A 24,068-nucleotide genomic window follows, 5' to 3' on the forward strand; every position below is an offset into this window, starting at 1 on the left:
ATCTCCTGACCTCGTGATCTGCCTGCCTCGGCCTCCCAAAGTGTTGGGATTACAGGCATGAGCCACCGCGCCTGGTCCAAGTATCCTCATTCTTTAGAATAGCACTCCCTCTTGAGAGCCTCCTCAGACTACCAATCTTATCCACTATACTAGCAACCTGGTACTTCCTCATAGCATTAGTTACCTTGGGAATTAACTACAGGGATTATCTGCATTAAGTAATTAGCTGATTGTGAAACAGTCTCTGGTTTGTTGCAGGGCTACGAGTTCCCCCGGGCCAGGCACCTTGTCTGTTCTGTTCCCTGCTGTGTGCCCAGTGCTGAATCAGTGCCTAGGCTGTAGTGAGGATTTGTATATGCTGGTTGAATCAATGAATGAATGAATAAGAGCAGCTCACTCCCCACATGTGTATCTTGCAAAAGTAAGCGACTTGAGTGTCAAGCCATGCATAATAACAGCTTACAATTCGGTGGTACTCACTATATGCTTAGCATGGCATGAAGTGCATTGTCACCCACTTCCAGGAGGGAGATACTACTATGTATGCCATTTTACAGGTGAAGAAAGTGGCACAGGGAAGCTAAATGACTTACCCAAGGTCACACATCTAGGAAGCGGCAGAGCCAAAACTAGAACCCATAACTGGACTTGGTGGCTCACGCCTGTAATCCCAGCACTTTGGGAGGCCAAGGTGGGTGGATCACCTGAGGCCAGGAGTTCGAGACCAGGCTGACCAACATGGTGAAACTTCATCTCCACTAAAAATACAAAAAAATTAGCTGGGTGTGGTGGTGTGCATCTGTAGTCCGAGCTACTCAAGAGGCTGAGGCAGGAGAACTGCTTGGACCCAGGAGGCGGAGGTTGCAGTGAGCCAAGATGATGCCACTGCACTCCAGCCTAGGTGACAGAGCAAGATTCTGTCTCAAACAACAACAACAACAAAAAAACCCTAGAACCCATGTCTCATACACATGACCCCAGCACTTCTTAAGTTTAATGTGCACGCAGATGACACGGGGACATGTTAAAATGCAGATTCTGAAACACCATGTCTGAGGTGGGGCCTGAGGTGCTACATTTCTAGAAAGCTCCCAGGTGGTGCCACATGATGCCACTGGTTTCAGACCACACACTGAATGACGACTGTGGCATCCTGTTTCCACTTCGACGTTTTTTTGTGGGGGGAGGGGGTCACTTCCCACCAGCTTGAAGCCATCTCCTTGCCCATCCCTCAAATGAGGACTCCTTCTAGACACACAGCCAGTGAACCCAGATAGAGCTGGACCCCACCCACCCCTCCATGGGCTGGGTCCCAGTTGTGTACGTACATGGCAGGGGAGAGCCGATGGGAGGGACTGGGGCATCACAGCACCCAGAGGGCCCCTGGTAACCCTGCCTGGCAGGCACCTAATGCTGACTCTCCCCACGGCCCTCATTGCTCTTGCCACACCCTCAGAGTGCTCTGAGTTACAATGCTATAAATAACAGCTTCTCCCTTTGTGTTCCATTCGAGAGAGGTGCTGTCCTGTCCAGTGAAGAGGCAAAGGCAGCCTGCAGGCTCTGGAGCCTCCGCTGTGACCCAGATTGCACAGAACCACTTGAGGAGGCAGGATGCGCAGAGCTGAAGGCAGCATGCTCTTCTCGATTCCTCTTCATTTTCCCCCCACCCACCCCATCTTCCCTAAAAGTTATTTCTATAGGATGATGGGAGTGGGCAGAAACCAGGAACAAGCTCCCAGTCCATGGTCTCAGAACTCCTGTAATAATAGTAGCTGGTGTTTACTGAGCACTTACTATGTGCCAGGCACAGACTTTTATTGAAATTTTATTTTCTCATTTTATTTATGTAGTGTTACTATTATTTTTAGAGATAGGGCCTTGCTGTGTCACCCAGGCCAGAGTGCAATGGTGTGATCACAGCTTACTGCAGCACTAACCTCCTGACTTCAAGTAGTCCTCCTGCCTCAGCCTCCCAAGTAGCTGAGCTGGGACTACAGGCATGCACCACCATGCCTGGCTAATTTTTTTTTTTTTTTTTTTTTTGACTGAGTCTCACTCTGTGGCCCAGGCTGGAGTGCAGGGGTATGATCTTGCATGCCTGGCTAATTAAAAAAAATTTTTTTGTAGAGATGGCATCTCACTATGTTGCTTAGGCTGGTCTCAAACTCATGGCCTCATGATCCTCTTGCCTTAGCTTCCCAAAGCATTGGGATTACAGATGTGAGCCCTCCACAGGGATTTTCTTAATGACTCCTCCCAGTCACACTAGAAGCTAAGGATTACTTTTGTTTCCATTTACTACATGAGAAAACTGAGACACAGAAAGGTTAAGTGGTTTATGCCAGTTACACAGCTAAGAAGTGGTGAAAGCTGGGACTGAGACCCAGGCAGTGGGCTCCCAAGTCCCTGTTCTTAGCTGCTACACCATGCTGCTGTGCACACAGCCATGTGCCATGTAGAGCCATGGGGATTGCCTTGAACAAGCCAACCTCCACCCTGCTCGATTTCCCTGCCTTTCCCTCACCAAAGGCCCCTCAATCATTAGTAAGCACCAAGCTGCACATATGCAGTTACCCTGGCTGGTTCCAGCCCATCCACCTCTCACTGCCCGAGGTTGGGACAAAATAACCAACCAATGCTCCATCACTGTGTTTCCCCAAAGAACCCTCAACATGCAGTTGACAAATCTTGATTTTAATCTGGGCTTTTGCCTCTCTGCACTTGTTTCCTCATCTGGAAAACAGGAGGCATTGGGTTGTATCGGTGGTCATCAAACTGTGCTTCATGGTACCCTGAGGGTTTCATAGAGCCAGTTCAGGGGCCAACCTCTGTGGCAGCATGGTGGGAGAGAATTTGAGGGGTTACCACACCTCATTCCATACAGAGCATGTCTGCATTGATCTCTTTTGTTTGTTTGGGCTGTTGAATTAGATTTCCTTTAGAAAGTCGGTTCCAGGGTTTTAAAAAAACAGTTTGAAGTTGACTAGAGCTGTTAAAAGTCAGGATGCCTTTCAATGCCATAGAATTATAAAATTTTACGAGACAATGAAGTGGGCTCATGGAGGCAGGGATGGCAGTTGCATGGGGACATTTTTCTTATACACAGTTGCTCCCAACTATTTTCACCTTCATCAACTGCCTTAGTCAGAAAATAGATTGTGTTCTTCTCACTCTACCATTGGGGTCTCAGAGCACAGAGAGAGTGGGCCGCTTACCTGGGTCACTCAGCCACGGCTAGAATCTAGTTCTCTGCTTCAGTCAATCATCTTTGCTTTCCATGAATCCCCACAGCCTCCTGCCTCAAGTCAAGCTTTGCCAAAGCAGCTCAGGAAGAGGGCGTGGGACAAATCCAATTCTAAACCACATTGTGCTTTAAGGCAACTTAAAAGGGTTTTCTGCCTCTTCCTGGAAAATGAAGGCTGTGGACTTGCCTGTCACTTGCAAACCCACATTGCAGCCTCCCCACCTAGTGCCTGTTCCTTTCACCATTAACTCTTGGACGCCAAAAGGCCTCATGAACACATGTTATTCAGGGAGTGTCTCATTAGCTCCTATCAGCAGCAGCAAATGGCACAGAAATGCAACAGAACTAAGATCACTACTCTGATGTCTCAGCTGAGGGACCCTCATTATCCATGAATTTAGTACAGACCAATAAAGAGGACGCATGTGAGGTGGGAACACGCAAATCCTCCTTCTCCCTCAGAAGATCGGGAATGAGCAGGGAGCTTCCTGCAGCCTGCCTGTTAGGGCACCCTGCTGCCTCAAATGCTGGAACCACAAAATGGAACATCCCAACAGCCTAAGACTTTAAACTAGGAAATAAAACTTTGCAAGAAGCCAAGTCAAAACTGGGTCATGGTGGACCATGTGTCACAAGTGGGTCTTTATCCTGGTGATAAAACATTTCAGCATCTTCACCCCAGAAGAAAGATGTTTTTACCAGTCTTGGCAGGGAAGCCCTAGATGTGTATTAGAGACGCTCTCTACCTTCACTGCATGTCAATCAGCCAGCGTTAAGAAAAACACCAGTGCCCGGCCCTGACTCTAAACCTTCTCAGCTATGGATCTAATTCTGCCTGGATATCAGTATTTAAGCATGAAGTCCTGTTGAGAGCCACTGTGTGGGGGGAATGTTCCCAAAATGTATGGTATATCTAGATCACCTGGGGAGAATGTTCAATATTCAGAGAATAATTCTATGGGGTTGGGGGAGGCCTAGGAACCTGCATTTTAAAGCGGCTCCCTGTTTGAGTCTGCTGGTGAATTCCTGGCTACACTTTAAGAAATACGAAAGGAGGTGGTGAGGCACATCCCATGGAAATATGTTCCTCTTGCTGTGTTAAGTGGGAAAAAAACAAAAACCCAGAGTGCAGGATTGTGAACGGGGTGTGAGTTTGGGTTTGAAATGTGCTCACCTGAATATCTCCATTGTGTGCACTCAAATATGTATATATACATCAGGAAGGAAACACATCAAGATATTCACAGCGATTATCACCAGGTAATGAGGGGTTAGGGATAATTTTTACTTCCCTCTTTAATGCACCCAACTCGCTGGACTCCTCTATACTCTCTTGACTTTCTTAAAATGAGCATGTATTACTTTTACATCAGAGAGGAAAGTGCATTTTTGAAGATGGAGATCATGTGGCCAACGGTTAAAAGACATGGGTTTGAATCCTACCTCTTTGCCAGTCAATGACCTTGAAAAAACCTCTTCTAATAAGAGAGGTTAGAAGAGCTGCAGCTCAAGTTTCCTCTCATGTGCAGCATTCTGAATTCTCAGATCCTGAGAGAGAAACACTGAGATTTCTCCTTCTCTTTTTTGAAATGGAAGGACCCTTGATGACTAAGAGTAGACCTTGTCTGCATTGGCTGCCTGGTGTTATTTGCCTGCCTGGTTTTGTTTACCTATCTAATGTCTCCATCCCTTTCTCTCACATTAAGTGCCCAATTAGCTGAACCCTGTAAGTGGCTGACACTCACTACTATGTCTTTACATGCCTGATTAACTTTATGATGACTACTCACACCTGGCATCCTGAGAACATCCATCACCAGGCTGGGTGCTTAAGGTGAGCTGTTGGTTACTCAGTGAAGTCGGGCAGGCACATCCCAATTCCCAGGATGCTCCCAGAGGCACCAGGAGTATGTAGGAGTATGTCCTCTCCTCTGGGCACCAATGGATGGCATCTGGAGGTGGTGGGAAGCAGGTTCCCAACTTGGTCTGGCCTTGCCATCCCAATGGAGGCAGACGGGCTATTCATTCACTTGACAAACATTTATAGAGCACCTACTATGTGCCAAGTAGACAGTGAGGATGCAACAGTAGCAAAACAACAAGATCACTGCCCTCATGGAGCTGGTGTTCAAGTGAGAAATCGGACATTGTTTCAAAAATCACATGGCCGGGTGTGGTGACTCACGCCTGTAATCCCAGCACTTTGGGAGGCCGAGGCGGGCGTATCACGTCAGGAGATTGAGACCATCCTGGCTAACATGGTGAAACCCTGTCTCTACTAAAGATACAAAAAAAAAAAAAAAATTAGCTGGGCATGGTGGCAGGCGCCTGTAGTCCCAGCTACTTGGGAGGCTGAGGCAGGAGAATGGCGTGAACCCGGGAGGCAGGGCTTGCAGTGAGCCATGACTGTGCCACTGCACGCCAGCCTGGATGACAGAGCAAGACTCCGTCTCAAAAAAAAAAAAACAAAAAACATGCAAATTGCCATAATCATCATAAGTCCCCTGAAGGACAAGTATGAGCAGCTTTGAGAACTCACAAGAGAGAGACACGAACAGTCAGGACGGGTCCTCAGAGGAACCAAGGAATAGCATATGCGAAGGAAGTGAGAGGTGCTCAGCATGGCTGGGAGGCTGAATGGTGGGAGATGAGGCTGGAGAGATGGTAGGGACCACTCCATGCAGGGCCTTTTATTGAAGAGTGATGGGACAGCATGCAAGGGCTTTCAGTGGAGGAGACTCAACTTCCCACCCCGCCCTTTTTTTTTTTTTTTTTTGAGACAGGGTCTAGCTCTGTCGCCCGGGCTGGAGTGCAGTGGCTTGATCATAGCTCACTGCAGCCTCAAACTCCTGGGCTCGAGCAATCTTCCTGCCTCAGCCTTTCAAGTAGCTGTGACTACAGGTGCGTGCCACTACGTCCAGCTATTATTTTTTATTTTTTATAGAGATGAGGTCTCACTATATTGCTTAGGCTCATCTTGAATTCCTGGGCTCAATCAAGCAATCTTCCCACCAAAGCCTCCCAAAGTGCTGGGATTACAGGTATTAGATACCACACCCAGCCCCATTTAGAGACAACACTTGAACAAATGAATGGAGCCCTTGGGAGGCTTGGTGCAGTGAGAGTTTCAGATGCAGCAGCTGTTCCAGGTGGAATGAAGCAAGCAGGTTTCTGGTCTTTCTCCACACATGGAGCTGATCAGGTCCTTTGAAACTACAAGGTTGGTCCAAATGGGTCTAACTCAATGGTGGTAAAAGAGCATATCAGAAGGAGGGCCACAAAATGCCACTGCATGCCAGCAGGTTTCAAGGAATCACTCGCTGTATTAGCTTTCTGTGGCTGCTGGAATGAACTATCACAACTTAGGGGCTTAGACTATATACATTTATCTTAACAGCTCTAGAGGTCAAGGCTAAAGTCGAGGCGTTGACAGGGCTTCATTCCTTCTGGAGGCTCTAGGAGAGCATCTGTTCCCGGGCCTTTTCCAGTTTCTAGAAGTCAGCTGCATTCTTTGGCTCATGGCCCCTTCCTCCATTTTCAAAACCAGCAGTAGGGCATCTTTTAATCTCTCCGTGACTCTGATCTTCCTGTTCCCTCTCACAGGAAACCCTTGTGATGACATGGGGTCCATCTGGATAATCCAGGATAATCTCCCCATCTCAAGATTCACAACTATCACATCTGCAAAGACCCTTTTGCCACTGGAGGTAACATACGCACAAGCTCCAGGGATTGGAATGTGGACATTTTGGGGGAGGCCATTGTTTTGCCTGCCACACCCACATTTTTGCCCCATCCAGTCACGCAGAGCCTGATTTGGGTCTGAAACCAACTTTAGCCCTCCTCTGCAGAACAATTCCTCCCTGACAGGCTGTGGATGTCAGACAAGTCAAGCTTTGAACTCTGTGACGTTCCAGTCGCTTTCTTCAGGTATTTACATGCAGCCCCAAGAAAGCGTAGACTTCCCTATACACAGGCACGCCAGCACAGACACACACACACACACTCCTGCAGACGTGCACACTTTCAGGATTTAGTAGTAGGAAGCAGTTATGATGCAGGGGTTGGGGTGCCAATTCTGGAGTGAGCTTGCCTGGCCCCATATCTGGACTTTGCCACTTCCTAGCTCTGTGACCCCAGGAAAGCTACTTAACCTTTCCGAGCTTCAATTTCTTTATCTGTAAATTAGGGAAAACAACACCCTTACCTCTTAGGATTGTTGCAAAGGTAAAATGAGATAGTTTTTTTTAGTTTGTAAAATGCCCAGAACATGGTAATGATTCAGTAATGGTTGCTGCTAATTATTTATTCTGGAAATTTGTGGGTTTTATACATCTCGGTACTCACATTTTTTCTGGGTATCCAGGATGCTATCATCTGCCTGTGAAATCTGTTTTTCTAAAGCTTTTAAAGGGGCTGCATTGATTAGAAATTTATAGGACTCGGCCGGGCGCGGTGGCTCAAGCCTGTAATCCCAGCACGTTGGGAGGCCGAGACGGGCGGATCACGAGGTCAGGAGATCGAGACCATCCTGGCTAACACGGTGAAACCCCGTCTCTACTAAAAAATACAAAAAACTAGCCGGGCGAGGTGGCGGGCGCCTGTAGTCCCAGCTACTCAGAGGCTGAGGCAGGAGAATGGCGTAAACCCGGGAGGCGGAGCTTGCAGTGAGCTGAGAACCGGCCACTGCACTCCAGCCCGGGCAACACAGCGAGACTCTGTCTCAAAAAAAAAAAAAAGAAAAAGAAATTTATAGGACTCAAGTGCCTATCACCAAACACACCCACACACACACAGACACACAGATGACACATGCGCCCACACATATACACTCACAGGCATGCCTGTAGAGGCACGTGTACATACGGCTATGAGCATGCATGCACATACACACACACACGCACATGTATGATTAGAACCTACATGCAAGAATACACTTTTACATGCATGTCTGCACACACTGTGCTCTTGCAGAGAGATCAGATCCAATCAGCTGCCTTCTTCGAGTAAGGCCGTAAGCCCAGTGGAGGACCGACCTCTGCTTATTTCTGATGCTCAACCTCCCACAAAAAGCCCCAAACTGACCTCAGAAACTTTCAAGTAACTACTTTTGAGCTTTCCTGTACTGCTGCAACATCTTGATGAATGTTGAGGAAAAGGTTAATGGATGTACAATTGTACCAGAAAGTAGGCTTCATGTGGTGTGCAGCAGAGCCTGGAAAAGACACCCTGCACCCTGCTTACCCCAGTGTGATGGGTTTATGTGCCAATCTCTGAATCAGCAGAGGAAATGGCTAAAAGCTGGGGTTCCACCAACTCATGGGATGGAGCCAGAGCAGCTGCCTTTAGAAGCAGTGGTTGACCACGATTTCACCATTCAGAAAAATGCAGCTAAGTGGGAGAATGGGTATGATGTCATGTTGTCCCTCTCTGTCTCTCTCTGATCTTTGCCTCTTTTTCTGTCTCTCTCTCTCTCTCTGTCACACACACACACACACACACACCCCACACACACACACCACACACCACACCATCAATTCCAGAATCCCTGCTCGCTCTTCACCTCACCCTAATTGCCAAGTAGGGGGATATTACTGTTGAGTTTATTAAAGTTGGCACTTTCTGAAGTCAAAATTGGACCATCTGCTGTGAGTGGGGAAATGGCTGCTCTGATGGGGGCTGGCCTGAGGCTGTAATGCCAAGGTCTCTCAGGAACCTGTCCTTAAATGACTGAGCTGCTCTGTCAGGAAGCCACATGCTGGCATGCAGGGCGTGTGCATTTCAGACTCATTAATTCTCCCTGTTGTTTGTTACTGTCACCGCCTGGGGAGCCCTAGATCTCAATCTGTCTCCTTGAGGGATTGGTGAATGGGATTCCTGCCTGGGCCTCAGCACTTTGGGGAAGGAGGTCACCTCGGTTCAGAGTTGGAGACGAGGGAGCCAAGAAAGACCACTGGAGGGCTCAGCTGGGCTAGTGCAGTCCATGCTGGGCAAGGTGCTGTGTCATGACAAACCCGGGAACAGCAATAGTTGTGGTTGCTGTTTTGGAGTGTTTACTGTGCCAGGTGCTGTGCTAAGTACTCTATATGCATTGTTTTCCTTAAGCCATCAATAATCTGGGAGAGAAGCTCTATTATTCACTCCCATTTTACAGATGGGGAAACCAAGGCACACAGAGGGGAACTCACTTGCCCAAGTGTACACAGCTCAAGAGTGGAAGAACTGGATCTGGAAGTTAGGTCCAGCTGCCCAGATGCTAGAACGAAATCTTTGTTTCATGTCAGTGCTTTGGTTGGGGTTCTTTCTGACCCCTCTCCCTGCTCTTTCATGTCATGAAAAATAGAGTTGGGAGAATGTGGTGCTGAGGCCTGAAGGGGCCAAGGGTCACTGTGGTAAAGAGGAATGAATTGTTCAACTGAATGAAGAAACATATGAAACGATCCATTAACTTCAATAAATGTTTGAGATACCCTGTAATTACTGACTTCTCTGAATCCCTGAAATCGTCCATCAGTTGCCTTTCCCACCTGTACTCCCCAAAAGCAATAGGATAAAGTGGAAAGACAAATTCAAGTTCAAAGTCTGGTTTGGCCACATAAAGGCTGTGTGCCTCTGGGCAAGTGGCTTAACTTCCCTGAGCTTTGGTTTACTCAGCTGTAAAGCAGAGATGATTGTCTGTCTCTCAGCGAGGACATATGAGGATTAAAGGAAATATGTGATATTTGAAAGTTCCTAGCACAGGGCTTGGAAATAAGTGTTTGTTTCTCTATGGAATAGCAGAAGAGGAGCCCAATCCTGGAGCCAGCCAGCCTGGATTTATAATCCCAGTCCCACCACGTATTAACTGTGTGACTCTGGGCAATCTGCTAAACCTCTCTGTTCTTCAGTTTCCTCATCTGTAAAATGGGAATGATTGTAATATATTCTATTGCATAGGATTCCTGTGAAGATTACATAAATGAATCTACATAAAGCTCTGAGCACAGTGCTGGCACATGATGCCAATAAAAGTGGTTTCTTATGATTATTTTGCTAGAAGTTGAGTATGATTGCAAGAAAAATCGCAGTCCATTTCATCTCCCATTCCTTCTCCACCAACAAAAGGGCTAGAGCAGTGGTTCTCAACAGGGGGTGACTTTGCCCCTAGAGGCATTGAGCAGTGTCTGGAGACGTTTTTAGTTGTTGCAACTGGGTAGGGAGTTAAACCAGGCATCTTAGTGGGTAGAGACCAGAGATGCTGCTGAACAGTCTACAATGCACAAAACAGCCCCCACACAAAGGATTATCTGTCCCAAAACATAAATAGTGCTGAACTTGAGAAGCCCTGGGCTAGAGGGATTTGAAGACTACCCCGTCCAACTTCCCATTTTACAGATGAGGTCAGGGAGGCCGTGAGGGAGGCTGTAAGGGTAAAGTGATTTGATAAGCATCTTAGTTGGGTTTACGGTTCACTTAGTAAACATTATTCATTCAACATGTATTTGTTCTCTCTTTTATAGCAGGCATCGAGCTAATTAAGGAATCCAGAAAACTTCTATTTTGATCTTCTTTTTTTTTTTTAGACAGTCTTGCTCTGTTGCCCAGGCTGGAGTGCAGTGGTATGATCTAGGTGGCTCACTGAGACTTCTGCCTCCCAGGCTCGAGCAATTCTGCTGCCTCAGCCTCCCAAGTAAAAAAATCTTTGCTTTTGTATGAAAAAAGAAAAATTCCCCAAATGTTAATTCCCCAAATGATTGGGTTAAGTTACTTTCCTTAATGTGTTGCACGTCTTTTCTTTCTTTCTTTCTTTCTTTCTTTCTTTCTTTCTTTCTTTCTTTCTTTCTTTCTTTCTTTTTTGAGACAGAGTCTCGCTCTGTCACCCAGGCTGCAGTGCAGTGTCACAATCTCGGCTCACTGCCACCTCTGCCTCCTGAGTTAAATGATTCTTGTGCCTCAGCCTCCCGTGTAGCTGGAATTACAGGCATGAGCCACCACACTCAGCTAATTTTTGTATTTTTAGTAGAGACGGGATTTCACCATGTTGGCCAGACTGGTCTCAAACTCCTGGCCTCAATTGATACCCCCGCCTCGGCCTCCCAAAGTGCTGGGATTACAGGCATGAGCTACTATGTATTTTCATCTTACACAAACAGATTCTGTAACATGTTAGGGCTAGCTGGACATTGGAAAAAGCACTGGTCCAATCCCTGAGAAAACTGAGGTACTACTCAATAATTCCCAACACTGGGAGGTTCAGAGTCCCCCCAGACTTGATGAAATCTATGTTTCTTGAGAAAAAAATGCACATAGACACATACATAAATATGTTGATATTATCAGAATGCCCCCAAGTCCCTGACTCCCATCCATAGAAGGTTTAAGACTTTAGGTTTAAATGTGGGAGAGGAGTCCTCCTTTAGAAAGAGGAGAGTATGACCTGGCTTATGGTCAGCTTGTCAAGTCATAGGACAAATGTCTGCCTAATTAGACGTAGCAAGTTCCAGGCATCATTATTCACTTCTCCCTCTGTCCATATTTTGGAAAAAATATGTGCCAAAAACACAGGGGAAGGTGGAATCAAGATGGGAAGGTGATAGGGGTGCGACAGATCCTGTCAACAAGAAGTCTCTCTGACTTCCTCCTCTATCACGGCGTCTGGATGCCAAGGTTAATGACAAATCCTAATTACTTTTTTGGGCCCATCTGTTTAAGGAAGCCGACCTCGAATGGAATCCACCCAGCTGCCAGTCCCTTCACAGGCAATGTATGTGAGCAAATGCCTTTGAGAGGCTCTGGACAGAGAGAAACAGAGTAAGGATAAAGAGGGCCTTACCAATGCCAGGGAGAGAGGTGGAAATGCAAACCAATTTTGGAGGCAAATGTCTAATTCCAAACTTAATACATTCTAAAAGTCCTGTGAGTAACCTACGTGTGGCTTTGCAACTCACAACGGGGCCCTTTTATGCTCAGGAGAAGTACTCAGCAGCCACGTGTGTCTAGCCTGGCACCTCTGACCATTGCTGATAGGATGAGGGGCAGGCATCTAAGGCGAGCTAGGTCAATCAGAGTTCCTTCCCTGGGAATTTGGGATTGAGACTAAGAAGAGCTATAAAAACTGGGAGGCTCTAGCTAGCATGGCTATATTTTCTAATATGTGGGATGAGAAGTAGGCCTTTCATGAGGCTAGGCTGTGTTCTTGTCCTCAGATCCCTGGAGATATGTATGAATCCTTATGTTAAATTTCTTTTTCTGCATAATGGGATAAAGATAGCCACCAGTAATGCCTTCCTCCTCTGCATGCACATGACAGTTATCACATAAGGAGATAGGATCTATTTCCTGTCCTCAATAGAAAGTGATACCTGCCAGTTCCAGACCTCACTGTTAAGAGACCAGGCAACACCTATCTTTGTTCCCTTGGGGTCCAACTGCCATGTAAAGGATCTCAGGCCAGACTAATGAATAAGGAAGGATGAAATGCAAAGAGAGGGGCTACCTGAAGAGCACCAAGGTACAGACAGGGGAGTAAAGCTTTCTTGTACATTCCAGCCCAACCCAACCACCGGCTGAATGCAGCTGAGTGAGCAAACCCAGCCCATGTCCTCTGGAACAGAAAACCTGCCCAGCAGAGCTCTGTCTGAATCCTTAACCCATAAAATCATGAAAAATAATACACTGTTTTGCTCTAAGCCACAAAGTTTTGGGTGGTTTGTTATATTGCAATAGATGACTGAAACAACCTAGCTGGAATTAGTTTCCTTTCTTGTAAGCAAAGTGTCCTAACTAATATAGAAAGTCTGTAGCAGTCGGGCATGCAAAATAAACTCTGAAATCCCACTTGGCACTTATATAAGAAATGTGGGGGCAAAATGAGGTTGGTTAATGAGTTTCTCTTCTGGCCATCCTCTCTCCCTCCTGGGATGCTGAAGAGAACAGAGCTGGGTTGTGAGCTAAGTGGTGAGTGAAGATTTAGATTCCTCCTGGCAGAAGTACATGAGCTCCATAGAATGAAGCGGCTCTGGGTTGCTGTGCATGGCCTGGGGCTCCCTGCGGCAGCTAACTCTTGCAAAACTGCCCCAGGGAGGCAATGCTTCCTGGGAAGCCTGAGGGCATTTCTCTCCTGGAACTCTCAGAACCACAGCAGCATGCAGACTAGCCCTGGCAGCTTTGGAAGGTACGGACAGGTTAATAAGAGCTGGAAATAATCATTGGGCCAGCACAGAAAGGGTTTCAGCTTCTAGTTCTCAAAATGTCCCCTCCAAACCTGAGTAATTAAAATTTCCATGCTCTGCAGAGCCTAGGAATTTGGGAACACATCTTCAGGAAAAACATCTGAGACATTTAAAGGCATAGTTCCGGGAGTCAGCCAAATAGGGATGTGTACCTTGCCTGCATATGACCTTGGGCAAATAACCTAAGTTGGCTGAGCTTCAGTTTCCTCACCTGCAAAATGGGGATAATAATAGCTTACTTGACAGGGTTGAGAGGAGCAGTTAATGAGTTAATTCAAATGAAGTTTTTAGACATGGGCTTGGCACATAGTAAGTGCTTAATAAATGACACCCATCATGATGATTATTTATCATGTTTATTGACAGTGATTTCGTAACTCTCCCAGACAGCTTTCACTCAGGTAATAAAAAAGAACATTCAGCATCATGGGGCTGATGTCCAGACCCAGTAAGGGACAGAGCTACATGGGAAATTTTAACATAGAAGGAGCTCATTTACTCTGAGAGGTACAGCCAACAATAGGGTGTGAGGCCTCTCACCAGACACACCCAAAATACTGTAGAGTCTGTGCAGAAAGAATCCTGAGAAAGAGACTGAGTCATCTGATGGATGGGGAAACTGAGATTCCCAGAGCTCACTAACTGAGATCCTCATGTTCTGCAGTGGGAGCCCCAGTTAGCACCCCCATTTTCAGTTTGGCTCCATGTCTGATGTTTCACTTGGCTTTCATCTGACTGCTCTCTGATCCCCTCCCAGGGAAGTGTGGGTGGAACAGTAATCAGGGCAGGTTTGAGCTTATAAGACACAAATAGCACTGGGTTTGCCTCTGGCGATGCTACCAGCAAGGGCTGGCTGCAGGAAGGGCGCTGTGGAACAACCACAGCCAGAATCTTCCGGGACTGTCCTCCCCACTCTGGGAAGCCAGGCAGAAAACACACTATCTCAGCAAAGGGACATTCTGTCACCAAAGACTTGGCCCAAGCTCCCCTGGAAGCCTCTCAAATCTCCTTCAGGGGAAGCCAGGGGCTGCTAGAGTTTCAGGACTTGCCAAACAGGAGTCTCAGGACAGACTTCTAGAACAAAGTCTTCAGCTAGTGTCAACAATCAGCTTTCTCATTAAAAAAACAAACAAACCTCACAATTAAATAATTGCCACTATTTAAATATGTACTTTGTATAAGGCACCACAATAATCCTTTGCATGCTAATTAAATACTCACCCAGATGTATGTGATAATGTTATCCCCATTTTGCAGATGAGGAAACTGAGGCACAGGGAGGTAAAGTGGCTTATCTAAGGGCACGCAGTGGGTAAGTGGCAGAACTGGAATTTGGACCGAGGTCTCTCTGACTTGGCAACCCCAGTTCTTAACCACAATGCTCTGCCGCCATGTCACCAGGTTGGTAGGGAGAATACAGCAGGGCATTGAAGATAAAACAGGGACCCCATTTACCCTGTTCTATATCATTTAAGCTGGGATCTGCTCAGTCCACAAAGACCTCCTTAACCTGACCCCCAGAGGCAGCCCAGTGGCCATGTTGATACAACAGGGCTTGGCATGTCTGGCTGCAGTTGATTGGACAAGGGATAGTATCTGACGTAAGACAGTCAGAGTACTTTCCCTGGGAATTTGGACCCTGGATAAGACTATAAACCCGCAAGCCTCTTGGCCACAGGCAATGTAGAAAGAAGGTGGGAGACAGCCTCATCTTCCATGTTCATTCATTCACTCACAAATATTTTGCTGTGCACCTGTTATATACCAGGCTTTGGAAATACAGCAGTGAACAAAATTGGCAAAAATATCTATCCTTAGGAATCTTAATCTAATGGGGAGAGACATACAATAGTTAAAGAAAATATGTGAAATATAAAATGTGATAGTTGGTGATAAGTGCCATGCAAGAAAAAGTTGAGCAGAGTTCTTGTTTTCACTGTTTACCTTTAGCATACATACATTTCCTTCCCTCATGACTGAGGCCCATCGCTGCATGAAGACATACACATATGCACACACATACATGCACACACATATATGCACGTGTGCACACACACATGCACATACATGCACACATGTGTGCATACATGCATACACACACACATACACACTGCCAGCCTGGAGAACTTTTCACTCCTGAAATATCTTTTAAAAAGCAAAGCAAAATAGAAACCTAACCCCATAAGCAAGCCTCTCAGACCCATCTGCTTGGTGACCACCCGAGGAGGCTGACAGAGGGTCACGTGTGAAGCTGACACATCCTCTGACACATCCTGAGGTTTGTTTGTCACTTGTCAACAACACCTCTGATTTTCCCAGCCTGCCCTGAGCGCAATTATCTGGATCAAATCAAAGGCACCCACTTCCTGCATCCCCAGAGCATCATTTTCCATCCAGGAACCTCGTTAACCCCCGGCTGAGGGTCTGGATAGGGAGATCAGTAGGCACCTCAGTGCCTAAATCCATTGTAAGCAGTTGGCAATGGCTGTCCCCGGCACAAGGGATTGAGGAAGGGCATAGGGTGGCGGTGGTGTTCCAGCATCCTGCCTTCCCATTTCCTGTTTGATATTTGGATCTAGGAAGACTACTTCAATGGCCTCTCTGTATCCCGGCAGCCAAAGTCTCCATTTATACCAAAAGCTCCCCAAACACATACCCTCACTCCCTTCTCTAAGTTACTCTCCCACCTTGATGATGCCCCACATGTTCCCCAGTCCCTCAGCTCCAGCCCACACCCACGCCACTCCTTGCTCTCTGGTATTGTCCCTGCTCATTGATTTTGTCACTCTCTTCCACTCATCACACATCCTTCTTATAAGCCTTGCTTCTCTCCCAAACATGTTTTCATTATCCCTTCCCTCTGAGCCCCACTTTCCCCTCCTTCCTACCATTTATTAAACACATAGTGTCACCAGAGCCTGGGTCAGAAACTGTGCATGCATCATCTCAACGCTTACAAGAGTCTTATAGAATAATTACTGTTATTTCCCCCATTCTGCCAGTGAGCAAACTGGGGCTCAGAGAGGTCAAGCAACTTGCCCAAGATCCACAGTAGGCAAGTAGGGACATGGCATGGGACCCCGGGTTCTTGGAGTCCGGACCCATCAGGTTAACCTCTGCTTCCTCACTCACATGCTGTCTGACCCTTATAGGACTGGTTTCTCCAATTGTCGTGTATAACTAATTTCAAACATGCTCTCTCTTTTACACACTCTTTTTTACCTACTCTCTGTCCTCCTAACCTTGCCCTCAGCTGTACCTTCTGACACCTACATGGCTCTCATTTCTAGAACACATCCCTATGCAGCTGTGATTAGCTGAGACACCTCATGCTCACACCCACCCCACTTCTTGAAGCCTCCAATGGCATCTCCCCTTTCCCTATCACAATACCCTCCCCCTGCCCCTTCTTCAATGCACCCCCAGCCAAGAAACTCCTCACTTGCAGCCCACTCTCTCCTCTAGTCCCTTTTCTCTTCTCTCAGCTCTCCCACCTCATGCAACAAAGATCCCACATCTGCCAGTGGGGAAGTCGGAGGGGTGGCAGGGAGGTGGCCCCATAAGTCACAAATGGCAAAGCCCGGAGGCAGCCCAGCACACCCTGTTCCAGGCCAAAGCCTTGCTCCGGCCCAGCACACCCTCCTGCCTCAGCGGCTCTGGGGTGAATGGGAAGTGTAAGCCTCACCCGATTCGCTCCTGCTCCATCTCTTCCATTTTCTCAGCTCGAGCGATCACCCTGTTGATGATTTCTTTCTCCTCATCGGTCAGCTCTTCCTGCTTCTTCTGCCTGTCAGGCTGACCACTGGGGTGGACGGACCAGCCTGCCTGGAGCCTGAAAAGAAATTTGGGAAGGTGTGAGGGTGGAGGGAAAATAGTAGTTCAAATTCCTGCTGGGAAACTCACTGCCTGGGAAACTGTGGGCACGAGGATTATAGCTCTCAGAGCCTCAGTCTGCTCCTCTGTGCAATGGGACACGCATACTTCCCTCTTAGGCGTTTGATGAGTTTATTTTGCTTATGTGCTTAGTACACAGTAGACGCTCCATGACATTTTCAAGCAAGCTCATGGAAACCTGGAGAGTAAAGATATTTCAGAAAAGATTCTAGAACAGTAGACTTCTGTCAGCCTGACAGGCAGAGTCTGAAGCCCTGGGTCCCAGGTTGACCACAGCATCTGCCTGGCAGAGAGATGGCTTTTGGGGGCCACAGAGTGTTTTAAAATAAGTTTAAACTGGTTGCCAACTAGGTTGTAAAAATCTCTTGAATTCACATAAATGTCTAGATTTCCAGCCTCAAAGGCTCTTGTAACATTTTGGGTTCTATCTTGTGTTCTTTTTGGCTTTTCTTTTCTTTTTAAGCGAACACTGACATAACATCTATTGGTGCCCACATTACCTAATTATCTCTCACACATGCCCACTGTGCGACCGCATCAGCTTATTATCTCTCATGCAAGTCCCCCGTGTGCCTGCATTACCTCATTTAATCCTCACATCACCCCTACAAGGCAGGGGCTGCTCGTGTCCTTATTTCCTGGTGAGAAGGCTGAGGCAAGGAGAAATTAGAGCACTTGCCCAAGGTTGCGTGGCTGACAAGTGGCAGTGGCAGGATTCAGACCCGAGCATCCTGCATATTTACCCTCCACGAGATGGAAAGAATGGGACCTGTGCCCGACAGTGGTTCAGAGAATCAGAGGCTGCTGGGAGCAGAGTTAAGGCTGTGGTCTATGACAAATTAGTATCCTCTCCACTAACACCATGGTCCACGCCCCAAGGCTCTGAGGTGTATCACCGGAGTGGAAGGCAGGGTTGAACACCGCTAGAAATTCTTGTCCCTATGAGGGAAAAAAATCAGGAACTCTGAATCCTCAGGAGCCAGCCCTGCATTAGCCGCCAGCCTTGGTCCCTTCTGCTAGCCTAACCACAGCAGCAGGCATGAAATTGCCTTTTGACATTGGAGGCTGGAAATTAAAAGCCCATCTTCCTCCCTCCTCCCCTTCTTCGGCCATCCCCCCACCTTAGCTAGCCTGCTCTGAAGAGCAGAGAAGGAAGAGTTTGAAGGAAACGGGAAGCAGATGTCTTGGGGCAAGTCTTGTTTCCAGAAAGGGAAGGAGGACATGGCCTGGGGAAATTCTGCTGGAAACACACCTTGCCTTCCCATGTGTGGCCTTGGATGGGACACCTCTGGGATGAGCACATGCTAACACTGCTCAAACCCCTTGCTCAGAACTTTCCAGTGGTGTCTCATTGACTTAGAATAAAACTCAGAATTAGGCAGAAGTGATGGCTGCACAACATTGCGAAGATACTGAATGCCACTGAATTATATGCTTTACAGTGATTACTTTTATGGTATGTGAATTTTACCTTAATAAAATAAAATCCAGACTTCTTGCTTATTCTGCAAAGTCCTACCTGGTCTGTCCTTTACCTGTCCCTCTGTCCTCATTGCCCCTTGCTTCCCCTGGACACTAGGCTCCAGCCACACTGGCCTCTCTGCTCAATCTTAAACACCCAAGTCTTCTTTTTGTCTCAGGTCCTTTGCACTTGCTGTTCCCCCTGCCAGGACACTTATCTCCCTGGATCTTCCCTCTCATCATCCTGGTCTCAGAGAGTCTGCCTTTGATCTCTCATTGCCCTGGTTCACTTTCTCCATTGCACCCGTCTCTAGCTGAAGTTATCTTTCAAATTTTTTCTTGTTATATATTTATTACCCCTTTATCTCCCACCAGAACATAGATTACAGGATAGCACGGAGCTTGTCTGGCCCTGGTTCTCTATTGTGTCCATGGCATTTAGATCATTCTCTGACAGCAAGTACATAGAAAGAGGTTTTGAATAAGACCTGGTCCCTGGTGGCCAAAGGAGATGTTAAATGCCTAATTATACAGGTGACATGCAGGGAGACTGAAGCAATGGAGGTTACTCATCTTAGAGACTGGGCAGAACTTCTTGAGGAAGTGAGGAGAATTCATTGTGATCCTGGTGAAGATGAAGCTTTGGGGCCCCCTGTTTGCACAGGCACCTCCTGAGGCCCTAGGATGGGCCCTAGCAATGGTCATGTGATTAGGAAAGTTTGCAGAAGCAAGGTGGTTTTCTGTTTTTGATCTTGAAGAGGGCCCCTTAAGTATATAAGCTTTGGGCCCCACAATGCTATGGCTGACTTCTGCTGAGACCTCAAAGATAAGCTGAAGTGGTGATGGAAGGTAGGGGAGAGATTGAGTCTGGCAAAGGGCACCAAACTTTCTTTGCAAAAGCTGGAGTAGAGCAAGCAGGCAGCATGCTGGAGGGAAAGAAGACCAGTATGATGACCAGCCTCTAGGATGGTCCCCAGAGGTCCCTGCCTCCTGTTATTCCTACTCTCCTGTGTGTGGTCCCCTCCCATGCTGAATCAAGGCTGATCTGGTGTGACCAACTAAATACAGTGGAAGTGACGCTGTGTGGCTTCCAAATCATAAAAGACACTGAAGCATCCACCATGGCCAGCCGCCTTGTTGTGAGGACACTCAAACAGCTCCGTGGAGAGGCCCACTTGGAGGGGAACTGAGGCCCCCAGCCAACAGCTAGCACCAAACTGCCAGCTATGTGAGTTGCTCCTCGATCCCCTATGAAGCCTTCAGATAACTGCTGCCCCAGGTGACATGTCTGCAGCTGTATGAATGACCTTGTGCCAGGGCTGCCCAGCCAAGCCACCCTCCAATTCCTACTCACAGAAACTGTGAGGGATAATCCATGGTTTCTGTAATTTTAAGCCACTTTTTTGAGATGATTTGTTATCAGATAACTAGGAAACCCAGTCCAGCAGGAGGATAGAGACAGACTGGTAGCACCCTCCCCACAGTGTCTGGATTCATGTTCTATTGCTGCATGACACATTCTTACAAATGTAGGGGCTTAAACTAACACACATTTATTTTCTCACAGTTTCTGGGGGTCAGGAGTCTGGGCTTGGCTTAACCAGGTCTTCTGCTCAGGATTTCACAAGGATGCAATCATGGTATGGGCTGGGCCGTGTTCTCATCTGGAGGCTTGAGAGGGGAAGAATTGGCTTCTAAGCAAAAATTCATTGGCAGAATTAATTTGCTCGCAGCTGTATGACCCAGGGCCATGGCCTTTTGTTGGCTGTTGAGAGAGTCCCTACCCCAGGTCCTAGAGGCTGCCTACATTTCCTAATCATGTGGACCTCTCTGATCCCATTGTGTGGGCCACTTCCTTCATCAAGTCCACAAGGAGAATCTCTAGCTCCTGTCACCTGAGACAGAGTCTTATATAACATAATGTGATCCCAAGAGTGACAGCTCATCCCCTTTGCTGTATTCCATAGGCTAGAAGCAAGGCTCAGGTCCTGCCTACACTCAGGGTCAGGGCATTACACAAAGGCATGAACACCAAGAGGTGGGGATCACTTTGAAGTCTGCCTGCTGTGGCATTCCTGGCAGATATCCTTTCATCCTTGCTTGAATGCCTCCTGTGATGGAGGCCTCACTCTCTTTATGCAGAGTCTGTGCCATGCTGTTGGGAAGATCTTCCATTTGGTGTGCCAATGCCCCTCAGCCTGCTGTTTCTTCCTATTACTTTTAAAGGATACAGTGGACTCCTGTATAATGAAGATCACCTATCCTTCCCAAAGAGCCCCAGTCATAACGGAATTCAGCCACTTCCAAGTCTCATCAGTTTTCCATGGAAATGGACACTTCACCTGCCTCTATTCTCCCTTATTTGCTGCCGCATCTCTTTCTGGATTTCTCTGTTGATCCTCCTTTATTTTCTGCCATTACAAAGCAGCTCAGTGACCAAAACTGAACACATGTGAGATTCTAGGCCTAGTCCTTAGTGAAGACTCTCCAAGGACACATTCCTGCAGCTCACAATCTGGTCAGGAGCCACCTGACCTGAAGTCAATGGCTCACACCCCACTACCACACCACTGCCAGTGTTATCGTGCACAGGAAATGCAAGCATCTGAACACACATGGCTCCAGAGACATAAGCAGGGCTGGGGGTCCCCGAGAGGCCCCGCCTAGGATAATTGCCTCCATCTGCAGACTGCAGATGAGCAGCCCTGTTGGAGGCTGCTGGCACCTTTCCAGACCCTTCCCCCATCCTCTGCTCCAGAACACGTAGTTGACAAACAGCTCATCATGTTCGAAAATGTCACCGATTGGTCTCAGTGGGAACCTGCAAGCCTCCTGTGGATTTTCATGTTTTAATTCCAGAAGCAAACAGACAGAAACAAGATCAGTTTTTTAGACCAAAGCTTTTGCTCTCAGGGGACAGAATGGGCTTGTCTAGGTCTTCCTGAGTCGAGGAGCGATGTGAGCACGAGGTCGTCAAGAATCGGGTCCTTGGGATAAAACCCTTACCAAGGGCTTCTGGACACAGGATGGCAGCTCTGTGTCCTTAAGACCAGAGCCAGAGTCCAGTGTTGGGATCTTGTTAAAGACTGAAGCCAGAGACCAAAGTATTGTTCCCCTTGGACAAGTTAGAGAATTGTATCCAATCCAGAAAATACCCAGCGGGCCTACTATGTGCTAATTTGAACCCTTGTTGACTTGGCAGAGTTAATGAGTGGAATCCTGGGTCTGACACTTGTTGGCAGTATGTGCTGGGCCTCTGCTCTGCTCTGAACCTCAGTTTCCTGGTCTACTAATTGAGAATGTTAATAGGGCATGCATCACAGGGCCCTTGGGAAGATTAAATATGAAAGTGCATGCCAAGTGCCCAGGAAACAGCAGCCCTTGCTATTGTGACCATCCTCTTCATCTACCAGGATGCCCTAACTTTTTAGTGAGGGATGAATTGCACCGGGAACTTTGCAAGCAAACTGAGATATGCTCCACAGTTTCGTGGGACTGCCTCTCCAGGTGAGTGCTGGCATTTTTCACAGCAACTCATTAGCTAGCTGCTGGCAGAGTAGCCCTTCAACCTAAGCAGACCTGGTGGCTGCTTACAATGACAGCTCTGGCTGCTATGAAGATACAGTAACCTAAGAGAGGGGATGCAGGAGTAGGCTTTGGGGTCATATAGCTCCAATTTCTTTTCTGGCACTGCCCTGCCTAGATGTGCAACCTTAGGAACAAGTTACATAGCATCTCTGAGTCTTAGTTTCCTCATCTGTTAAAGGGAATACGTACTAGTGAGTTCATCAAGCTCATATGAGGGTCAACTAGACCATGTATAAAAAGTGTTTAGCGTAGATCCTAGGACTTGGCAAATGCTCCAAAAAGGTGAACTTGTGTTTTCTTTTTCTTCTTATTAAATATTTTTGGTATGAAACTGTGTCTCAAATCCTTGCCACTGTGGCAATTCAGTGAAAAATTACCTAATAGCACTGCACATATAGTGGGCACTGAATCTGAATGAAAGGAAGAATGAATGAATAGAATGTTCTGATAGGGAGGAGTAGGGAAGACAGATGGGAAGACAATGACCCAGGGTGGGAAGAAACCAATGGAATGAAACAAAATGTGCAGCCTGGATCACTGACTGGCATTTGAAATCAGGAAGCTCTTTGACACCTTAAAGCCATGGTAGTAGGAGTGTCCAAATCAATTCCTTGCGCATCTGCACAAACATGAGCCTAGTTGATTTAGCTATTCAGGAGAGAGAGACAGAGAGAGAGACAGAGAGAGAGAGAGAGAGAAGAGAGAGAGAGAGAGAGAGAGAGAGAGGAGAGAGACCAACTAACCTAGCTGACTTTAGGTGGCAGGAATGAATGCTGGAGAAAATGAACTTTCAGAAACACCCTTCCTGGACCAATCCTTCCTGTAGCTCCCAGATTTCCTTTCTCAATTGGATACACTAACCCCAGACCAGAATCTACTGAGATATTAGGATGCAATGGAAAACAAAGCAAAACAAAACAAAACAAATCAAACTCGAGCTTTAGATTCAGAACAATCTGCATTCAAACCCTGGCACTGTGTGACTTAGGGGAAAGTATTTTATCTCTCTGGACTCTAATCTCCATCTGTCAAATGGAGTTAATAATAATATTTATGTCATAGGGTTTACATTTACTGTCTTATTGAATTTTTGCAATACTTTTGAGGTAAACATTATTCTCCTCTCGAGTATACCAAGGTTCAGAGAGGTTAATCACTTGCCTAAGGCCACACAGCTTGAAGTAGCAAAGCCGTCTCCAGGGGGGATGTCCTGTGCTCTGAACCACCATGCTATCCTGCCTTTCTAAAAGGCAGCCAGATGGTCCCATCTCACGTTCTATCTCCCAGGCCATAGTCAACTCTTCCAGACCCCCTGCCCCTCATCTTAATTATTCGTGGCTCTTCAGTTTAGAGGAAGCTTGAATCTCAAGAACTTTTGACTGTCGGTTCCAAATATCTTTTTTGTTTGTATATTTTTTCCAATGAGGTTATTTTTGTTTTTTTTGTTTTTAAGAGACAAGGTCTTGTTATGTTGTCTATGCTGGATTTGAGCTCCTGAGCTTAAGCAATCCTCCCACCTCAGCTTTCCAAGTAGCTGGGACTAGAGGTGTGCATCACCACATGAAGCTTAATAGGGCTTCATTCTGAGCATCACAGTAGATTGATCTAATTAGGGGAATGTAAAGTATAGAGACACCAAAAACTCATCACTGGCTTAAAATGCTGATGGT

The 24,068-nt window shown here is 47.0% G+C and overlaps 1 protein-coding gene across 2 annotated transcripts in view; it reads right to left on the reverse strand.

Annotated features, from left to right (window-relative positions):
* RPH3A (rabphilin 3A) overlaps window positions 1–24,068 on the reverse strand; it is a 119,054-nt gene that overhangs the window by 38,334 nt on the left and 56,652 nt on the right. For both annotated transcript variants that reach the window (XM_033220521.1, XM_033220520.1), the window contains exon 5: window positions 17,141–17,287. In XM_033220521.1, coding sequence (XP_033076412.1) covers window positions 17,141–17,287 — 147 coding nt within the window. The remainder of the gene's footprint in view (window positions 1–17,140; window positions 17,288–24,068) is intronic.

The sequence above is a fragment of the Trachypithecus francoisi genome, unplaced genomic scaffold, assembly GCF_009764315.1.
Source record: "Trachypithecus francoisi isolate TF-2019V2 unplaced genomic scaffold, Tfra_2.0 Lachesis_group11, whole genome shotgun sequence".
In the NCBI taxonomy this organism is placed as follows: Eukaryota; Metazoa; Chordata; class Mammalia; order Primates; family Cercopithecidae; genus Trachypithecus; species Trachypithecus francoisi.